The 22,973-nt window shown below is 40.5% G+C and overlaps 1 protein-coding gene across 6 annotated transcripts in view; it reads right to left on the reverse strand.

Moving 5' to 3' along the window:
• LOC149321761 (glutamate receptor 1) overlaps nt 1-20,695 on the reverse strand; it is a 293,443-nt gene extending 272,748 nt beyond the window's left edge. For 5 of the 6 annotated variants that reach the window (XM_089528180.1, XM_089528160.1, XM_089528141.1 and 2 more), the window contains exons 1-3: nt 20,303-20,695; nt 19,638-19,927; nt 17,373-17,510 (exon numbers count right to left, since the gene is read on the reverse strand). In XM_089528180.1, coding sequence (XP_089384306.1) covers nt 17,373-17,510; nt 19,638-19,719 — 220 coding nt within the window. In that variant the 5' untranslated portion in view covers nt 19,720-19,927; nt 20,303-20,695. The remainder of the gene's footprint in view (nt 1-17,372; nt 17,511-19,637; nt 19,928-20,302) is intronic. The other variant, XM_089528170.1, reaches the window with a different exon arrangement.
• Nucleotides 20,696-22,973: the final 2,278 nt, after the last annotated feature.

The raw sequence follows: 22,973 nt of genomic DNA on the forward strand, positions 1-22,973 counted from the left end.
CCAAAGCAATTCTGTCAGCAGAACCACGAAGGGTGTGTGTGTGTGTGTGTGTGTGTGTGTGTGTGTGTGTGTACCCCCATCCCACGCAACCTCAAAATCAGTGATAGAAATCTGGGGAATCTGAGACAATTTTCAGTGAAGAGAGAAAGAGAAAATCCCATTGTGGAATTGGATGTAGGCTAAGTGTAGCACTGAATTGAATCCTATGTAAGCAATGGCATTCATGTTAAAATAAAGGAAGTTTCTTCAATTCTTTAGTGACTGATGTGTGTCTATGTCTGTCTCTGTGTGTGTGTGCTTTCATGTCAACTGTTGGCATGGTGATCCTTGTGAATTTCACAGGGTTTTCATAGGCATGGAATAGTGCCGTTTTGCCACCTTTTGTCCTCTGAAATATAGCCTGTAGCACTTGGTATTTGTGGTAAGGTCTCCCATCCAAGTACTAACCAGGTATGACTGTGCTTAGCATTCAAGATCTGGTGCATTTAGGGTATTTAAGCCACAGTGACTGATGATTCCTACATAAAACTACATATCTCAGGATCACTTTAGAAAGTAAAAGGATTAAAGGGATTGATCACATTGATTACCAGATTCAGGAAATTACAACACTTATGTACAACATTGTTCAGACATTTTTAATGTTGCTACTTCAGTCTAAATACATGGCAAAATTTCCATATGTAATCATTCACATCTCCTCTTGAGTGTGACAGTTAATGCTCATGGAAGAATCTTTGAGTGGTATGAACATGGCCAGAGTAAGTAGTTGCCTCAGGCAGCAGATGCTAGGGGATGGCAATTAGGTTCCTGGATGTTGCTCATGAACTCTTCTACTCTTCCCATCAGCTGGAAGGCAGAGACATCTATGCCATGCTACCTGTACGAGGCCACATCAATTGTTCTGGTGCCTCAGATGTGCTGGCAGACATTATTTCCACTCCAATATTGAACCAAAATGCTGTTGCCAGCCTTTGTAGATACATTGTCCTCAGGTAGCAAAGTCTATTGATCCAGGAATGAAGAACAGCTAGGACTGTCTAAATGTTTAGTTTCCAAATCAGATAGTAAAGCAATAAAACATTACAGTACCATGGACTCTTGCAATTGTTCTTAGCAGACTGAGAAACAATCTTTTTGGAGTTCCCCTTACTTTCCTCATTAAGCATGGTTTCCTAGTAGGTCTTCTACTGCTCCTTTGGAGATTATAGACTGAGTCTTACTGCTTCTCCAATTAGAATAGGCCCACTGAATCAATAAACCATATATAAATGTGGAAGTATTTAATTGGTATACTCTAATGAAACTAACATCTGGATGCAAGCTTAAGTTGCAACATATTGCTAATTTATGGCTTTCAGCAGCCACCATAAATGTTTCATTCATGAAACATATCAACTGTCTCTCTCAGTCCAGTTCTGTGAATTCCTTTTAACTGGAAAACACCCAAAAGAAACAAGGTGAACATGGAACTTTTCATATTCACATAATTTGATCTACTAACCAATGGTGTTGTAATGCTGGTGGTGATGCCTGGAGTGTCACTGCAGTTTTGACACAGGAAGCCATATTGCCCCAGCTGAGATTGCTTTCAGTAAAACACAAATGGGGAAAGTGTGGTCCATAGGCCATAAAAGTCCCTCAAACCCTGATTGATAGCCCCAAAGCCCAGCACAATGTCCTGAAAGCCCCAAATATATCTGTTTTGTGTGAGTTTCACCCAGAAACTGTACCAAAACAGTGAACAAATAACCGAACACTTCCACCCAACCAAAATGATTCAGTCTTCAACCACGTATCAGCCAAAATGCTGAACAAAAATGTCACTTCTGGTTACTATTTTGGTTGATTATATAGTCAAAAGAAAGAGGTATTTTCAGGATGTGGGTGGAAGGAATAAGTATGGACAGCAAGGGTAGAATGGGGGAATTGGCACCCACCTCTCACATAGTTATTAACCCCTGAAATGTATACATGAAATTGAAAACTGTGCTCTTTGGGGAAAAAATATTTTATGAGAATGCCTTAAATGCCTTTAGGTTACCTAAAGGAGTTTTGTCTCACACATGAATTCACTCTAAGATCTTTGTCTGAGATATTTCTCAAGGTATTTCTGCCAAATGAGTCAAGGAAGGTAGCTAGCTATCAGAGGAAGTGCCTCATAGTTGTGCTGTCCTCTTTGATGATTCATCTGTTCAGAGAGAACTCACCTCATATCTGTGTTATGGCATTTTCATCACCTTGGTTTTGTCCTGCCCATGGAGTTTTGTCCTATAATGTACCAGTTCTGTTAATAGGCAGTTGTAACAAAATGATGGAGTCTATATTTTCCCAGGCCAAGGGGATTGGCAGCCCACTCATACCCAGAACAACAGTCATGATAGTCCAAGCCAAGTTCTACCTTTCAGCAAGTCAGTTCGGAGCAACCAGAATCACAATAGTTCAGAATCAAACAAACCAGCAAAGCAGAACAATGTCAAGACAAGGGCAATTTCAAAAATAAATAGTCCAAGGTCAGATACAGCTGAGTAGTTAACAGGGATACCAGATTTGTCTAGCTCAAACAGAATTAGAGAATTCTTCTTTGCTGAACATTTAGCCAAGTGCTGCAGTGTCAACCCTGCTTCTTGAGATCCCATCTAAGGCTCAAGTGCAAGCTACTCAGCCTTAACTTTCTCTTTCAGGAGAGTCCTACTGTGAAGGAGTCCCCTTAGTCCCAAGAAGGCCACTACTTATTGGAAGACCTTCCTTGGTCTCAAGCTGAGCTGTACATTTCTTTCAGTAGACCCATGGATTGAAAAGTGTTCCAAATTCTTCATCATATTCTGGGCTTGAGTCCCATCCACCCTTCCATGTGGACCCATCCATTTATCATCTTCACCACCACCACCACCACCACCACCTTTTTCCTCCTGGGAATATGTTCTGGATTAACACACTTTTGCAAGTGAATATGAGAGGAAGTATTTTAGTGAATTTCTGCTGGGAAGTGATTTTGCCTGTTTCTTTGTCACCTTAAACTATGGCCAAGATGCCTCATTGAGAGACATACTGCTATCATGTAGCTATATCTCTGTTGGCTTATCTCCTTATGCTATGCTCCAAAAACTCACTTTGTCAACTGTGCAGCCCTACCACAACACAATCACTCTTGTGTTGTTGGCATGCAGGGATAAATCCAGCTATTCTCTTGTGCAGCTACCCCTCCATATTTGCTAGCGTTAGGGGAGCAAGATCCCCGTGAATATGGAAAAACTGCAAATAACAAAAACACTGTTTTTACCTGAGAGGACACCTCTCTAGGAATCTCTAAGTCCTCCAGTGCAACTCTGTGGTCAATGTCCAACACACACTGACCATAGAATGGCACTGGAGTAGCTACAAATGGTCTTTCAGTGCAACTTTTAATTAAAGTTGACAACAGTTGCACTGGAGGACCTAGACAGTCCTTGAGAGAATATATTAATGAAATCCGTGAATAATCAAATCCGCAAATATCAAAGCCGCAAATATGGAGAGATGACTGTAATTGGATGCACTGCAACAGGCATCTTCAGAGATCCATAGTGACTCTCAGGACATCCCTGCAAATAACATTCTCGTATTGCATCCAGCTACAGGAAAATAGCTAGATGCATCTTCACTCATGCCCATCCCCTCTGAAAACATGAGAATGGCCATTTGAGGGGATTGCACTGCTTGTAAGGTGAGGACTTTGGATGGTAGAACTGGGAAACATAGATACAGAGATATAGTTATGTGATGGAAATATGTCTCTACTTTTAGGAAGAGATTTTTATTTGAGCATGGCTGGAAAAGAATTCTGACCACAATGAACAAAAAAGGGAGTTGCAAAGGCATATGTCCAACTATACCATTCTAATTCATGAACATATTTTATCTTGAATTTGATGTGGTCACTGTTTTGGGGAAAGATTTTTACTCTGAGAGGTCAGTGAAGGACACTGGTAGAACAGAAATAAAATCCAATGGGACCTTCCCTTACACGAGGGATCTGTTCTGCCCCCCCCCCCCCCCAGCATAAGGGAAAAATGCATATGCTTGAGCCCCATTGAAAACAGGCTCATGCCTGCAGTGCAGTGTGGCGTGGCACATGCACCATTGTTTTTACCACAGTGCAGCTTCAGCATCAGCTGAAAGCCATGTATGGTGTGGCCACATATGGCGCGCCCGCAAATGGCATGCCTGCATATGGTGTGGGCACACTGTATTAAAATTGCATCAACATGACAAGAACATTTTGACAATGAACCCAAGTATGTAGGGGTTTTTGCCTTCTTCACTGGAGGTCATCAGAAAGGATAATTTTGTGGGTTTGTGTTAGCTATGGATTTCTTGCATAAAGCACTGGGTTGGACTAAGTGGAATAAAAGGCCATCTGCAGCTCTATGACTCTGTACTTGTGGCAAAGTGGTCCTCAAGGCTCCTGTGTGTGTGTGAGGGGGGAGCTTCTTTCATACTGACTGTGTCTTCACTTTTCCACATTATGGTGATGATATTGTAATACTGGGGATCACTGTGACAAAAAGCCAGGGAAGGCACAGGAGCCTATAAAATCTCTGAATGGGTTTCATAATCCATCCAGAAGGTTTGTTAGCATACACACAATAAAGATACAAAATGGCTATAAAATGGAAACACATGAAATATAGGAAGAATCCTACAAATAGAGAATTTGTCTCATCACTAGACTTATTATTACTAGTCTTAGAAGATGGAGGAGTGAAGATAGGAAGATGGAACATCAACAATCAAAGATCTGCAGATTACACAATATTAGTAGCAGAAAACATCATGGATTTGGAGCTGTTACTGAGGAAGGTCAAGGAAGAAAGTGCAAAGTCAGGCTTACTGATGATCATAAAGAAACCCAGAATAATAACCAAAGAGGACCTATCTAAACAATGGAAAATTAAAATAGATAAAGATTTCTCACCTTGGATCAAACCTTTAACAGAATGAACACTGCAGTCCTGACTTCAGTCAGGAAATAAGTAGAAGACTGGAAATGGGAAGGGCAGCTATGGAAGAGCTAGAAAAAAAAACACCTAAAGTGTAAAGATATGCAACTGAGCACTAAAGTTAGAATCGTTCAAGCCATGGAATCCCATGGTTACAAAGTGAAAGTGGGAGAAAATAAATTTTGATTTGTCCATCCCTGATCTCAATGCTGTCCATCTTTGGTACTGTTCCCCCCCCCCCCCCCAGTGAGACATTTCTATAAAATATTGGCTGGAGTTATGCATCCCGCCATATGCTATTGGAATGTTGCTCCCACTACATTGGCTTTGCGGCCAGCTGGGAGTTGAAGCCTGACAGCATCTGGAACATTGTATCATTCCCACTCCTGCAGTAAAATCACAGGCCATCATGAGGTGCTAGTGATAAACAAACTTTCTCAAGGCATTTTTGATACGCTGGTGTATTTAAGACCCAAAATTGCTTGAGTCTTTTCCACTATGGTGATTGAGATTAAATTATTGATTGATTTTCATATATATTGAATTCCAAAATGTGGAATACTCCAAAATCCAATCCCCCCCCCCCCATGGGTAGCTGAGACAGTAACACATTTGCTTTTTGATAGTTCAGTGGGAACAAACTTTTCATGCACAAAATTATTTTAAAATATGTTTAAAATTTACCTTCATGTTATGTGCATAAGGTGTGTATTAAACATAAATAAATTTCATGTTTGGACTTGGGTCCCATCTTCAAGATATCTCATAATGTATATATAAACATTTCAAAATCATACTACTATGCCAAGCATTTTGGGTAATTCGAATTCATGTAAATTCGCTGAACTAGTGAATTCACATGAATATGTTCTGGCCCCACTTTTTTTTCATTCTAAATTAAGAGAAATTCCTCCTGTGTGATAAACTCCTTAAACTGAGACACTTCCAATGGTATCTTTAGAACTTGATAAGGTCAGCTTTGAGCACTAAATAAGCCATGGGTCAGCAACATTGTCTGGGCACTAAATTTCACTATTTGAAATCTGCCCTGTATCCCACCATGATGGTGAATTTCCCACACCAACTTTGATGTTCTGGCACCAGCAGCAGAAAATAACATCTTCTTTCTTTTTTCTTGCTTTCAAGAACAATCACACTTCCTTAAGGTTCCAGCAACAAAACTAGGCTTAGCAAAGTGTTCACTCACTATGCGCCTTTTTACTGATAGGGAAATATACCTTCTTGCCATGTGGCTACCAAATTTCAGAAATGTGGTGATTTTGGCACAGGCAGTGAATAAGATTTAGAGATTTCAAAACTGGGGAAAACAGATCTGTGGGAGACCTACAAGTCATACATTGGTAGAATTCAAAGATATAGCTGTGTCAGTCTGTAGAATCAGTACTTAGAGGGATCTTGTAGCACCTTTATGACTAAGGGGGAGATACAGATGGACAGGAAGGGGCGGCGAGACGTCGCCCCTTTTTGTCCCGCATCATTGCCATGGCAACTGCACAGTGCTAGCAATGATGTCATCCAAAAAGAAGCCGTGAAATGTGTCTCTTTCTGCATTGCTGCGAAGGCACCATTAGCGCCCTGGAGCAGTGCAGTAATATCTCTTGTGTGCCACAGTTTTTAGAGGCGGCACACAAGGCACGTCATCAGCGTGTGTGCCACCTAAATGTGTTCATGCCCAAAATGGCACCAGGAGAGCACGGAGTGTGCAGATGCTCTGCACTCCCCAGCCCTAATTTCAGCCCCAGGCCGCAGCAAAGCAGTGGCCTGTACCGGGCGTAACTGAAACAAAGAAATCAGCAGCATCATACATTCAAATAAACCATAGCAGATTTTTACCCCAGGAAATGCTTTGGAGTTTTCAAGTACAAATCCAAGTCTGAATGGAGGTGTCTGAACACACCTATGCTACATTCTAAGTTAAACCTATCTATGTTGTATTGTAAGACCTCCTTTTTCAAGGTGATGAATGTGTATTCAAAACATCATCACCACACTTTAGGCTGTATGTCTCTCTTCATCTTTATCACTGCTGAATTTGATTAGATGGTTCTTCTTTATGTGAGTTAACAGTCATTTCACTTGCTCAAGATTTGATTAAAATTTATTCACCCATTTAAATAGCCTGCAGTGTGCCGTGTAGCAACCAACCACAGTTGGCAGAGTAACAGGACTGACTAAATATTCAGTTATTGAATAAGTGAGTTGAGTAACTGAACTGAAGAAGGCATAATTTGGGCTAAGGGTGAAAATACAAAGATCCCAGAGTGTAAGGCATTCATATAGAGAGGAAAATATTTACACTGCAAAGACGGCTGCCCGACTAAACGGGCAGGCCACGTTGCCGCAGGAGAAGGCGCACCGCCACTGCTGCTTCCTGTGGGCCCATTTGCGCCCCAGCATTCCTTGCTGGGACCCGCGATTGGCTAGCCAGGAGAGGAAGAGGAGGGACTTCCGCCTCCCAGGGCCGCTCTGGGGGACGGGGGGTCCCTCTCAATGGTTGCCCCGGTCCTCCAGGGCAGCCGATTGGTTGGCTGGCCTGGGGGTGGGGCTGCCTCCCTTACGGCTCCTCCCAGGGCTTGGCCTATATAAGGTCACGTGGTGTTTGCCCTGGGTGCCATTATAGCTCAGCTCTCCCACCTTCCCTCCTCCCTCAGGTGTGTGGTTGCTTTTGTCACAACTTCTGGGGCGGCTGCATAGGTCATGGATCTGGTGAGCGTGGTTTCCAGGGCTGCGTAGCACTGGATCGGGAGTCCTTTGGGACACGGGAGCATTGAGGGCATGCGTTGTGGCCATTGAGGGGGCCACAACGTGGCAGTGCCTCCCGGTGACTAGGGGCTTGTAGCCCCTAGGTCATCCCGAAGACTGGCTATGACCAGGCATTTCGGTTCATCATACAACCGGGGTCTCATAGGATGTTCCAGATCCAGACCTTATGCTTTGGGCCAACCCTACCTTGTTTGCTAGTTGTTCAATAAAATTGTGGCCTTTCCTCCATATGATGGTCTTGGTTTTTATTGTGGTGGTGCCCCTCCTAGGCCATTCTTTACTTCTTTCTACTCAGAAGTAAAGACTTATTGAGTGCCTTAGGAATGAGTCTCAGGTAAAAGTATGCAGGACTTGAGCCTTAACTAGTTAATTATACATGAAAGTCTAATTGAAAGTTATGGGTAGATGCAAGGGGCCCAGTACTCATCACCACTTCTCTAACTGACATTGACAGAGTGGTGTTTGCTGTTGCCCAACATGTTGCTCTCCCAAAATGATACAGGGGTTAATTTTCTTTTTCTGAAAAGACTGCAAAATCACAGAGATTTTTCTGAAATGAAGATAAGATCTGTAAGTTAGTAATGGGAGAACCACAGCCAAAAATAGTGGCAGTTATCCTCCCTCTCTTTCTGACATTTCCCTAACACCAGTTCTCTTCCCTCTCCCCTCCCTCCCTCCTCCCACTTCCTTCTCACACAGTCATCACCCTTTCTTCCTGACACTTCTTTCTCTCTTGCCCACTTCTTGCTCCACAAACAATGAGGTGTTACCAAAGGGATAGATGCTCCTGCTGGAGATCTGGACAGTTTGCTTGTAGACAACGGTTTTTGGAATTAGTTTGAGAGCTGTGTGCCGTCCATTCATCTTTCAGCATTTTTAGCCGTAGGGGGGCTGTATAAGACCAACCACTGTTTGGCCCAGTGGTGCCCAGTGACTTCCACATCAGAAGTGGGGTTAATCTCTTAGAACTTAGAGTACTTCACATGTTAAATGAGGTATCCAAAGTTCTGAACCCAGTCCTCCCAAAACCTGGAGCTGATTGACCACACCCTTGATGTGGAAGCCACTGGTGAGCCCTGACAAAGCCATAGTGTCCAGGGCACCAGCTTGTAGAACCACAATGTGCAACATTACATGGGCCCTTATTCACTTTTTATTTCACCCTATTTCATCCATGTTTCCTGTTGCATCAAGACTGTGAGAGCCATAAAACTCTGAAAGTCCTTCCATTAATGATTTTAGCCAAAATTATCAGAAATCAGTACCAGCCCCTGACATCCACAAATCTGTTATCCCTTAGTGGATGAGTTTGTACTATAACTAAGAGCTAGGACACTCTCTTCACCCACTTGAGGATTCCTGTGATCAATCATACCTTACTTATTCCCATCAGCCATATGTCTGTTTTGGTGGGTGGTTTGCACATCATCCCACAAAGGGGAAAATCAAACAAAAGGGCAGCCTGAGTAATTTATATGTGTCTTTTTTCCTCACTACTTTCTTGTCATCTCTTGCCCATGTTTGGGTGTTCATAACTTGTAAGTGTGGAGAGATCATGCCCCATGTTGACAGGCAAGATCTGCAGCAAATATGTAAGAACATTCAGGGGAATACAAATGCAAAGCTCTGTTTGACTGATAAGCCTGTTAAGACAGGGCTCCTAATTGCACTGAGCATTATTTATTTTTTGTTTGTGTCTCAGTTACATTTATATCTTGCCTCTCCTCTAATGAACTTAAGGTATCCATAGTGCTCCTTCACCCATCTTCATTCTCACAATGACCATGTGTGGGTTCAGGGTTGCGTACTGAGTTTTATGGATCTCACACAGCCCTTTCTAATGCTTTATTGATTACATCAACTTAGTGTGCATCATTCCATCCACTTGAATAAAGTTATAATTCTGTTGCACTGTCAACATGGAGAGGTCATTTTCAGCCATTCTGAATAAAAGGCATGGTGGGAAGAATTAGTAAGGAAAACTATCTTGCTGTAGGAATTGATTGGCAATGGCATTTAAAGAGCAGAATGGAGCAAATTGAAGAAAGATGGAGATGAATAATGACTGCCACAGTGAGGCAACAAAAAAGGGACTGTTGTGGTATGTAATGTGTAGAATAATTCCTGAGCTGTGTTGCACAGAGGAAATACCAGAATGCCAATGCTGAGATGAAAATCTATCTCAGATTCATTTTAATTTCTTCAGGCAATCGGGTTTCTTCATGACTTTTTTAAATGTTCTGTCATCATCTGAATTGTCATGAGTTGGCTAAGCTGACACAAAATCAGGTGTTAGAAAAATACATGCTGATTGGACAGCCTGGACTTTTATCTCAAGGAATGTAGAAGGAGGAATAGATGAAGTATTTCATGTACAAACCTTCTAATCATACTTAAATTATATCAGTAGATTATCTTGATACCAGTAGATGTATACCTCCCACATTTACATTGCTAACCCTGCTTTGAAATACATATCTCCTCACTGTGGAAGTGTTAACTACAGTGGTGTAACTGAGAAACATGTTCTGGTCATTAGTACAATATATTATTTCTTTATTAATATTCTTCCTCAGCTTTAAAACCAGTCTCTCTTTTCTGTGGCCATAATGTTTCATGAGAGAAATCAACATGAGATGTAGGATCATGTGCAAGAAACAGTAGGGCTTAAACCCTGAAATGAGCCTTTATTTTTCAAAACTCAGCACTGTCAGCTTTCTTCCCCTGGAAATCAGTCTCAAGACAACATTTGAAAGCTTAAGTAGTGCATTGGCAATGCTAAAGCTTGTAGCAGAAAGGCATCCAGATATGCCTGTTTGCTTTTTATATGTACTTTCAAGACAACTCTGATTTATCCAGAGAAGGTTTGGCATTGCCTTCTTCTTAGGAAGCTGAGAGTGTGTGACTTGCCCAATTGCATTCTCATTGCTAAGGGGGGATTTGAACCCTGGTCTCTCAGAGTCCTAAGTCACCACACAAGCCACTGCAGCACACTGACAATCTGACTATGCTTGTCTCTCTCACAGAGCCTGGAAAAGTTAATGTCAAACCTGATACATTGAAGCTAATGCAAATCTAGAAATTTGGCATGTTAATAGTTGTAAAAGGTGCTACTAATGAGCTGTTTTTGTGTGACTTCAAGTAATTATCAACCTATGGTGACTCTAAGGCAACCCTATGATGCATTTTCTTCTCAAGAATTGTTCAAAGTCATTTCCTTCCTCTGAGGATGAAAGAGTGTAACTTGTCCAAGGTCACACAATGTGTCACACAATGTGTTTTCATGACTGAATAAGGATTTGAAACCTGGTCTCCCAGAATTCTAGCCTAACACTACACCAAATTGCCTCGATATTCTATTTTTCTTTTCTTTTTTAAAATCAAGCAATTAAAAGTATTAAAAATGGCCAAATGTGGCTCCTCCAAATAACCTATTGAAATAATGTGAAATATTAATGATTAATGCCATTGTCATTTGACTCTCTCTCTCTCTCTCTCTCTCTCTCTGTGTGTGTGTGTGTGTGTGTCTGTGTGTGTGTGTGTGTGTGTATACTTTTAAAATAGTCATTGGAAACTTTCACAGATCAGGGATAACAAAATAATGTTTAATGAACTATATCCAAGTTCTGCTCCCTCAGCACTGATTAACTTCTAAGTTTTTCTCCCTAAATCTTGGTTGATATTTTAAGCAGCCATCTCTTTGAAATGTGACCTACTTGCATGCAGCAAGCCACTTGTTGCAGGAGATAAAGAGTGGCTATGATGTTGTAGTTAAATTACTGGAACCAGTTAAGAAATTATTTCATAAAAACTTCTTGACAGAATTGTATTTACCTTTTAGATCCCACAAATAAATCTGATTGAATTAATGACTCAGTCTTCTGTCTGATGTAATGGTCAGTAGATCAAGCCTTCACTGGCTATCTGTGTTATGTAATTAAGTCCCGTTTGAAGCTGAGAATATAACTTTAAGGCAGATTTTAATTTTCTTTTAATATGGCACCAATATGGACATTCTGAATAAACAAATACAGAATTTTCTTCTACTGTTTTAATGACCAAATTCCACCTGATTAGTAAGACTTGGGTTGAATTTGAGTTGCTCTGATTACATTAAATAAAGCTTGCAGTGTAGGAATGCATGTCTACAATTCTGAACAGTTACATTGCTAAAATTCACTTGGATTCAATGGTGTGCATACATCATCATCGCAGCCTATGGGAACATGCATTTCAGTTCCCTTTATGGCACTCCTGGGATAAACAAATACAACACACAAAATTTACATAGTATCGTACAACTAAGCTGAAGGAAGTTTAATTACAAAACTGCATTTTAATTGATTACCAAAGGAATAAATTACAACAGTGCCGTTCTAAGAAATAGCGACCAATGCACATTTATCAACAGAGGCACTTTCCTCCTCATACAACCTATAATAATAGCTTAATTGCAATAAATTTAGATCTGCAGTTGGAAGCATAAATGTATGCTCCTATTACTTCTTGCAAGTAAAAGGCAGTTTCAGCACTAACACATTTAAAATGGAAGAAGGAAAGGAAGAGCTCAAAGAACCAAACTAATTCTTCTAATTCATGAATAATTATATTTATTTCTATTGTTTTATGGGGGGCTGACCCTACTGCTACTTTCCCTATTACTCTCCCCTCTAATTTGTTGGGAGCCCTTGACAGTTTACAAACATTTGTAAATGTTTTCATTGAGAAGGATAATATTTGAGGGCTCAAAACTGTTTCTTGGAGTTCAAAGTACAATCCCAGATGGCTGTTGCTTTAGCACCTTTTCTTCAATAATAAAATCAATGTAATTTTGGTAATAGCGGTAATATCATGCAGACAATGAGACTTTGTTCTGTGACTTCACTAGTTTGGACAAGTGGAGAAGCCTCTTTAGAAAGCCTACTCTTGGATTTTTTTTTGCCTCCGTGACATCACTACATATTCAGGCCAACTTGTTTGCATGTTGTTATTCTTCTTCAGATGAAAAATGCTGATTTGAAAAAGGAAAGTGGTATAGAAACATCATTTCATTGAAGCAGGGCTCAGAGTTGAGAGCAAATACCACCACAGCTAAATGTCAAGGGAGGGATAGGAGGGTGACCTAAATGTACGCTAACACTGCATTCTGAGTAAAGTGAGCAAAACTACCATAAAAATGCCAACTTCCAAAAAGCCACAAAAAGGGAGGAACTTGTATTAGGCATAAAACACCATGGCAAAGTTAGAATGATGGCTGAGTCATATGTGCTGAAATGGTTTTAAACACAAATTGATGGATGGATATTTTTCACCAACATTAATTTTCTCTTTGTAGGTATACTTTAGTATTGATTCACCAAACAACAAGAAAACAGTGCTTCTTCATATACTAATAACATCATTACGAACAGTGATTCTCAGCCTTTGATCCACCAGATATTCTGAATTTCAGCTCCCAGAATCCCTTGCCATTGTCTGTGCTGGCTAGGGCTTCTGAGAGTTTAAAATCATGGATGTAGATCAACTGAAGTTGTAGGACCCATTTGGTGATTGACAGAAAACCTATAGCTGAAACTGCTGAGTGGAGCTTAACCTATAGCCACGGATGTTCAACAGCAGATTATGATATGCTTATATACATACAGATAATCTTTTTGGATATTTGTTTGGTGCTATGGAAATCACATATCACTCTGCAACACTCTTTCTGGAAAGGTCTCAAGTCAGTTTACTGCTGAAAGTGACCTTATTGGTAGAATTACTACCTTGTAGAAAGATAAATGTGTTCTTTTTTTGACAGAACGAGGCAACAGGTATTGTTACTTTGGCAACTGCATTTGTGAACAATGTTCTAGATGCTGAATTCCAAATATCTATAAAATAAAATAAAAACACTCCACCAATCTTCATTTGTGTTTCTTATTTCAATAAATAAATAAATAAATAAATAAATAAATAAATAAATCTACCTGGCTAGATTGTAATTTATCTGGTACCAAAACAGACTGCAGAATGGTCTGGATAGTTAGGTGACATCAGGACTCTCCTTAGAAAAAAGTGTTTAAACATTTATGAACTAGAGGTCTCAGATAGTAAACATATCCTTTAATTTGCTTTCTTCCTGAGCACCCACTATACAGAATATAGAAACCCAGAATGACCAATAGCAGATGCTTTTACAGTTAAAGGTAGAAGATGTGTCCACTGACTTTCAAACATTTGTCTCATTGTGATAAACATCTAGCATCTAAATTTGTCGACATTCACTTTTAGCATGGATATTCCATCTTTTACAATGGGGTGGTCTGCTTGTGCTTCTCCCTATGTTGTTGGGGGTACAGTTCCCATATCCTTCCTTACTGACTTTGCTGGCTAGGGGCTGATGGGAGTTGCTGTCCAATGACATCTGTTTTCAATATATACATTATCATGTTGTTGTGTTGATTTTAAAGGAAAGCCCTATTTTCAACCAAGCAGCAGAGAATATGGTTGTGTAAAGAGCCACGATTCAAATCCATCAGATACAGCTTATTATTGCTTCATATCACCAAAGATGGTGGCATGGCAACCACACAGCAGTTTTATTACCTCTGGCTCACTGTCTGTCAGTACAGGGTATTAGTTGTGCTGTATGTCACTTCCCGTTCTATTTCATTGTTACCTGCTAGATGGCAGTGGATGTCTTTTTACACGGCGTGCAGCCAGTTCATCATTGGTGGCCAAGCAATTTCCCCCCCAACTCCTGCCACATGCAAAGTGTCACATGTGGACAAAGAAAGCACATTTTCACTGGATAGTGCTGCATATTATTTCATTTCATACATTAAAATCATATACTGAGTATCTCGATATACCAAAGACCAATTTTAATACTACCAGACTCAAGTAGCACAAGAAACACACACACACACACTGCTACCATACTGATTTTGTATTCCCACTTCTTATTGAGAATGATGTTTACTAGTTCATATCACAAGACTGCTAACTATTTGTGCAAAGATGGATGCTAGCGTGGACCTGTCCAACTGATCCCAGAAATTCACATTTCTGTTGTTGTTTTTTTTTTAAGTTTTATTGCCACAAATGTATGTTTCCAAGGCCACTTTTCCATATTCAGAGAGGCACTTTCAGTGTAGATTAGAGATCAGGAAGGAGGAAATATATCTTCTTTTCTATTCTATCCTTCTGCAAAACTTCTGTGAGGCTGTTTTCTCCCCACACCGGGCTCCCACCTGATTTCTGAATCCAGCTGGGGTAGAAGTAATACCCCCTGAATTTCCAAGAGTAGAATTGACAGGTGAAAACAGGTCTAAACACCAGACCACACACATTCCAATTATTTTCTGCAAGTGCTGTGATGCTAGTCTCCATGGTAGTCCTACAAAGAAACATGGGTGTTGGGAAAACACAAACAACCTTTTCCTCTTTCTTTCTTTGTCAGATGAACTCCTACTTCACAACTGAAAATATCATTGACAGAGCATTTGGGGACAAAAGATAATTCACACTGCAAACTCCAAAAACAAACACAAGAATATATTTTGTGTCTCCATGGAAACAACAATACTTATTTGCCTATAAAATATTTATGTCACATAAGGAAAAGAACTCACAAAAGCAATAGGAGCTTTGTGCACAGTGGGAAATCATGGCAAGTGTCTGCAATACTATGTGTACTTATTGTAAACAGAACATAAGGGAGTAGAGGACCATGAATTACACAACTTTTGAGCCAAACTGAAGAGATGCAAATATGTATTTCAGTGCTTTGCTTTGTTGTTGAATTGATTGCCTACAATCTACAGAGAACAAAATTATGGAGGCTTTTAATTATGGAGGTTAGTATAGATGACACATTCTATGGGTCATCTAGGACAAAGCACTCTACATAAAACTGAATTCTCATTTAAAAATAGTCATATTTATTGTTCCCTTAGGGCTGGAGACTGTGAATTGGTTTACATATAATTTGCCATTCTGCACACAATTTCAGTTGTGTACTGCCTTCCTAAGCACAATTAGGGACAGAAAAGAAATATGAATTCACAAGGCTTGGCCCAATAACTGAACTCACCACTGCACAGAGATATTATATGACCCCTGGGAGATCACAATTGAGGATACGTTAAGTTAGGCTCAAATGCCAGAAAGAAATGTGTGAATGGAAGGATGGAAGAGCAAAAATATTTCATTCTAAAACAAAACCAAATTCTGTCATAAAAGACAAAATATCTTCCATAATAACTGTTGTTAGTTGTAACAATCTTTAGCAATTATTATAACATTGTGACAATCCTCTGGGGTTATTTTTAATTTTGTTCATTTGGCTTGAATAGTTTGTATCCAGCATGGTGAATATTTTACTCTTCCCACTAAGACTAACCTATTTGGAGTGATACATGTCCAAGACATGCATTTTAGATTCATCTTCTCACCTTTGTGCTACATTACTTTTTAGTTTATTGTGTTATATTGTGTATAACAACCACAACCTAAAACATAGCAATTGAACATTGTAGTAAATAACACCACTGCAGGTGTGACAGAGGGACATATTTCTACTTTCACCACACTTTTCCCCCATGTCATAACACACGCATAGATTGTGGGTAGCCTTATATATCTATAATAGCAATTCTCGTTTGGATGATGTATGATAATTTTGGAATTATTCATATAGATTTCTGGAGCATATTACAGAATAGGTTATAAGCATTCCATTTCTAGATCATGGTTGAGAACAACAGGTAGGCCTCAAACAAAGACAAAATTCCTTGTGTGGTTCCCCCTTAGTTAAAAAGTTTGGGCCCCATGAACTTCTGACATAGAACACAAATCATGCCTATAAACAGAATTTATATTTGCAAACTTCATAATCTGACAGCATTACTATTTTAATAGAGGAGGTTTTGTTTTCTTGACTTTTTTATTTTTTAAAAAAGCATGTTTTCACTGATGATCAATCTAGTAAAATATTATATTGGCGTCCATTCTGCTGGTATCACATGATACCATCCACTATGTTCATTTCTGATGCATAATTTCACAAAGCCCTCTATTGTGAAAGATTTTGCTTGTGCATTTTTATTCTCAGAAACACTTTAACAGCATAGGCTATAGAAGTCTATGAATAATTGTTTCAGTGCAAACCTCTCACCTTGCTTTCATTACTGGTTACCTCACTAGCTTTAGATCTGACCTTTTATGCACTTCTGAGTAACCTCAGAAAACTGTTGGTGACCCCCTTTTTAAAAAAAAAAAAATGCTGCATGGTTAAGATGTAGACACATTGGGGCCATGACAAATCCCTTACTTCAAATTAGTAAAAAGGTAGTAAAGCAACAGGGAAAAAAAAACCTCCCTGAATCTCCAAAGAAAGAAACTATCAAAAGGAACTGGCATGGGGGACACAAGCAATATCTCTTATAAAAGTCTCATCACACAGACCTTTAAAAACTGTATTAATGGTAAAGCAATGTCCCTATACAAATTAAGCAGAGGAAGAGTACGGGACCAAGAAAATGAGAATATGAGAAAGAGAGAAAGAGAGAGAGGGAGGGAGGGAGGGAGAGAGAAGGCTGTTGGTGTAGAACGGTTACTTACAGGTGTAGGTCATTTCAAAGCTGTCACTAATATTCACAATATCAATCTGGGGAGCCAGCTTGGGGGGCTCTGTGAACTGAGACAATGCAAACATAAACGCTGCATGTTCCTGGGATTGCTGCGTAGGAAATAATCCCCCTGAGAAAGAAAAGAAAGAAGGATATGGAAAACAAATCAGAATGACTGTGACATTCTAGAACTCAACTTCACTATGTAGTTCTAGTTCGACTCTACTTTGTTCCTTCCATGGCCAAAAACTTTTCCAAAAAAACAAACAAACACATGGCTCCTGAAGGACATCTGAAGAAGGAAGACCTGTTGTACCTTTAAGGATAAAAAATATATTTTGGCCTTTTGATCATTACATAATGCCAAATATCCAAGATTACCAGTACATTTTACAGCCATGCAAGAAGATTAGATTGGGGCTGGGAGCTTAGGGGGTATGTGTATGTATGTTTGTTTAGAATCTTCTTGGGCCTCTTTTTTTGACAGTACATAAAGTGTTAAAAATGGGCCCTGCCAAGGAAAAAGATTAATATCTCCTCCCCTCCTCTGTCCAAAGGGGTTTCATTTTCCTCCCCATTTCCTTTATAGGATCTGAATTGTCTGCCTTTGCTACACTGAGATGATGTTTACTCAACAAGTTGTCGTTGAACTAAATGACAACTGAGAAAGGAACACAAACCTGCCATTATTCAAGAACACCTAATCTTGGGCATGGGAAGGGGTAGGGACTGGTCAAATTATTATTACAAAAGGAAATATGTTATCATGTGCAGCATGGTATGTCCTATATAATAGGGGATATCTGTTACAAAAATTAGAATTAGATAACATGGTTTTTCAGAAATCTGACTACTATGTGGTCTGCTTCTTGAATGAAAGTAGTTACTGGTCTTAGAAACACAGCCTACTACAATGTGATAATGAAGTGCTTAAAAATATTACTACCAAGGTATTGTGCTTCTGATTGATATTTATTGCATCAAAATGTGTCCTTATACCTTTAAATCCAGTTTGTAAAACACTTTTGGTTGTTATGTTTGTACATTTGGATTGGACAGCAATGCAAAAGGTGTTTTATTTCCCCTGGGTACAGATGTGAAATGGGTCAAAAATAGAGTAAACACTAAGATAAAATGAAATGATGATGACGACGACGACGATGATTTTGTTACCACTAGTATTCATCATTTTCTATGATGTTTTGGAAAAGCAAGAAATCAGACTAATTAAAGGCAGTCCATCACCAAGCAGGAGAATTGACATGTTCAACAATGAGCCCATTTCTTGCTGCTGTGCAAAGCAACAGAGCATGTGTACCAAAAATAAAATAAAATAACAATACAAATCACACTTGGATGTGTTGCCAAGGAAGGTGTGAGAAATGGCAGCCTGCTCATTTTCCAGGTTCACCTTTTGTTTCAATGTGAGACATAGAAGAAATCTGGAAAACAAGGATGCTGGCAGGCAAGGGAACGTCAAACTGCAATAAAAGCACAGATCCTGCAAGGGGGGGTTAGCCTGGGAGTTGGGTTTTATTGCTTCCTTTCCCTTTCCTCGCTCCACAAGGATGACAAGGAGCCAGCAATTGGGACAGCAAAGAGAAAGGAGGCAGAAAGCGCTGGGATTCGGAAGCCAAATACTGCCCACTGTGTACATGGGGGGAAGCTGCAGGAGGGCTGAATTAGTGAGGGGATGGGGCAACTGAAAATGAGAGGAATGTATTGTGAGTGCTGGGATCAGGGGAATCATGCAATGGAAAGAGGATGAATGCAATGTCTTCCTAGCATAGCTCAGCTTTTGTTTAGCAGAAGCAACAACAAAGGCTAGAGAGAGAGAAAGAGAAAGCAACCTGATTTCTCTGGCAGGAATCAGGCTCTTCATACAGACTGACTTAAGAAAACACAGTTTCACCTTTTACCAAAATTGGGGGGAGAAAATGCAAAGTGGTTTCCAGCGCAATCTTCCTTCCAATGAATATGGACTCCTGAGTGGAGGTGGACAGAGTGATCACTTGGTTTTGGAAGCACTTTGAGTGCAGGCATGGTCCCCAGGCACCCCAAAAGCAATAGGAACAGGTGAACCCCACATCCTCAATATGAACTGAATATTCATCAGCTCCAGACCCAGATGCCTTCTTTCACAAGTGGTGACAAAGGATGGCTCATATCTCTCTAACACACTCTCTCTCTCTCTCTCTCTCTCTCACACACACACACACACACATTCAATACAGGAAAGGAACAATTTCCCACTTACCGATCTGGATGTTGCTGGGGAAATTGACCCCCAACACTGCCCCTAGGAAACTGGTGCAGAAGAAGGCAAAAATGTGCTGCATATTCCCTTTTGCATTGGCGAGAAAGAAGCCCAGGTCCAAGCATAGATTTGGTATTTTCTCCTGCTTCTGTTGTTTTCTTTTTCTTTTTCCTCCCTTCTTTTTGTTTTTGTTCCTCTCTTCCTTCTACGATGCTGCCTCTTTCTTTCTCTTGGAATCCAGCGCTTAGATCGCTGCCTTAACACCAACTGACAGCAGGATTAACTGAGCACTGAGAGAGAGAGAGAGAGAGAGAGAGAGACTGAGAGAAGGAGAGAGAGGGAGAGAGAGAACCCCCTCTCCCTCATGCACTTACATGCACACACACACAGAGTCACACTGTGTGCGTGCACCTCTCTTTCTCTCTTAGACACATACACAGAGTACTCCCTACCATCAAGCACATTCCCTTCACATTGTTGCATCTCACCACCAGCTTGGAAAACAGTTGCTCCCCTCCTCCCACATTGAGCTGTCACTTTCCCTAAGGTCCCTTTCTTCCCCATGTGCTATCAGCAACTCCCATAAAAGTGATCACCCCCAGCACCCCTGTGCAACACACATTCCTTGGACAGTTCCTAGAGAAACCAGGAATAAAGCTGTCAACCTCTAAGTGGCAAACTCCTGCTGAGGAAGTCCTCTGCTCTTCAGTCACAGATCAATAGGTCTTCCAGTAGGTTAGGGTTCCTTGGCTCTTGAGACCCAAAAGGGGTGTTGCTAGCTTAGTGTCACTCGCCCTGGAACAGCCTCAATCATTATAACCATGATGGGGGAAGAAAATCACAAATCTGGTCCTAAAGGGTGCAGAGACAGAACAGAAGACAAATAAGGGTGGAGAGGGGGATGAAGCTCTGAAGAACAAGAAAAGAACTTGCTTGGCTTCCTTCTTCCTCTGCCCATAATTAACCTTCTCCTCCCATGTTGGTTTCTTCAAAGTCTGTTTCTTTTTTTATTTGTCCTCATTGTGAAGGAGTCCAGGGTGTGTGGGGCTAAGTATAAAGGCCAGGAGAACACATCCACTAGGTGTAACAATAATGGTTGTGGCCGGGTGTGTGTGAAAGAGAACCTAGGGGTACTGCCAATGGTGTTGGTGAGTAGGAGGAGAGACAATTTGTAAGGATTGTCTCAGAGGTTCAGTCTGTGATGCAGTTAACAGCTTTTTCTTCCCACTCTCCCCATCTCTTTTGGGATTAAGAAACATTTAGAGCACAGGCGTTTATTTTGTCAATGCAAATCCAGAGTGAAGAAAGATGCCACTGTTCATTTACTGTTGTTTGTACACTACAGGAGGAACCAGAATTCTTATGCAAGAGCAGGATCCTTCTAGCAGTCCAGTCCTACAATCACTTGAAAAATGCTGTGGTTGCATTGGTCTCTTTAGAATTTTGGCTTCTGTATGTCTGATTCTTCTTCTTAAAACCAGGGCATATGGCATCATTTGAAATTGTAACCAAAAAAAGAGGGGGGGGGGGGGAAATGGACAGAAACACATAGACCATTTTCCAAAATTTTCAAAGAACCCAACATGGGGGGATGCAAGCAGAGGCAGGGCTGTTCAGACTGGCATGGGCTTAATCTGTGGAGGGCCAAGTCATCAAGGAAAGGTAGCAAGTTGCAATGCTTCTCTGAGTTTCTCCCACATACCTGAATGACTGGCATTAACAGTTAAGGGCGAAGTGAAGTGCTGTTCAAAGAAACATGCTTGCACTGAAGGTAAAATGGACCTTCCCATTGATTGTCTGACCTCACTGGCAGGAATCCCCCCCCCCTCCCCGCCTGTGTGTATGCATGCATGGGCTATATGATTTGTCTCTGTGTGGACAATGCATAAAATGCAATATTTCCATGTCAGTATATCTCTGCAATAGGAAATGATGCCTTCTGTTCCTGAGGCCCATTTAATGACATGTAATTCTCAGGCATGTCTTAGGCATGTCTTTCTTAAGATGCACAACTCCTATGGGTCATTTTCCATTCTTTTTAAAAAATAATCTTTATTAACATATGTTTACATTATAAAACACTATACTTCTTTCCAACTGAATCTTCTCCCTCCTCCTCCCCCCCCCCCCCCACACTGAGCTCACTTGTTATTACTGTTGTTTTCCATTCTGATAGTGACACTTCCTCCTAGTAATGCCACACCCTCCTGATGTCTACTTGGCAGTCATTCAGAGTAGAGTATACAAAGGAGTTATCCCTGCTGTATGGAATATTTGAGTTCAACATGCTTCAATCGCCCTTAGCTTCTGACACATGTGGAAGACATATTTATTTGAGAAAGCCTTCACTATAAATCCAACTCAAATCTATTTCTTGCTCCTCAAAAAGTGTTGCAGTCATTGTATTTCTTGCACTTCAGAAAGTGTTGTGATCTTTGAATTTGTGTCTTGTGTATATTGCACAGTTTATTGGTGTACAGCATGTTGACATTTTTGGATGTATGTAAATGTCTGGACATAAATAAATGGGTTGTAACCTGTGTGAAGGAAGAACAGGGCAGCTGTCCTATTTAAGACAAGTCTGTTAATTCATGGCCCACTCACCTTTCCAAATGGTCAGTGCAGTTTTCCTCTAGATTTTGGGTCACAGAAGAATGTAGTTGTCTCAACCCGATTGGTAGTGTTAGGAAAAGGAGGGGGAATTTCTGTTTCCACACAGGGTGGAAATGAATGGTAGATACCACCAATAACTAGGTGGCAATGATGGATGGGTAATGCAGTAGGAAGCCATATGGACAGCCTTTGTTAACACCAATGGGGACTTTTAATGTGAAAGGCAGACCCTGATTTAATTCTAAAATCTAATCCCAATGGTGGTAGATTTCCTTAATCAATTTTGTTGTTATGTGCCTTCAAATTGCTTCAGAATTATGATGACCCTAATGGAGTTTTCTTGGCAAGTTTCTTCAGAGGGGGTTTGAATCAATTGCTGAATGGTAAATCAGCAGTTATGTAAATCTCATTGTTTTAGTGGATCTACTTTACATAGGACAAGCAATTGGCCTCTTTCTCCTGTTCTTCAGATTCTGGGGCTTGGGGACAGGAGTCAGTGAAGAAGGCTGAGACTCTCACTCCTCCAGTTTGGAGCTTGTGAGAGGAATCAGGTGAGCCAATGTGAGGGCTAGCTATAACAAACTGTCATTATGCAGCTTGCACTTTGGGGGAGCTGAGTAACAGGTCCCCAAATGGATTGTTGCCTCAGCACCCTCCCTAACTGTTGGCACATCCATTTTCATTTCATGCTTAAGTAGTTGATACACTTGTGGCTCTGTTTAT

Source organism: Sceloporus occidentalis, unplaced genomic scaffold (assembly GCF_023333645.1).
Source record: "Sceloporus occidentalis isolate IW3139 unplaced genomic scaffold, rSceOcc1.0.p SCAF_1, whole genome shotgun sequence".
NCBI classification, from domain to species: domain Eukaryota; kingdom Metazoa; phylum Chordata; class Lepidosauria; order Squamata; family Phrynosomatidae; genus Sceloporus; species Sceloporus occidentalis.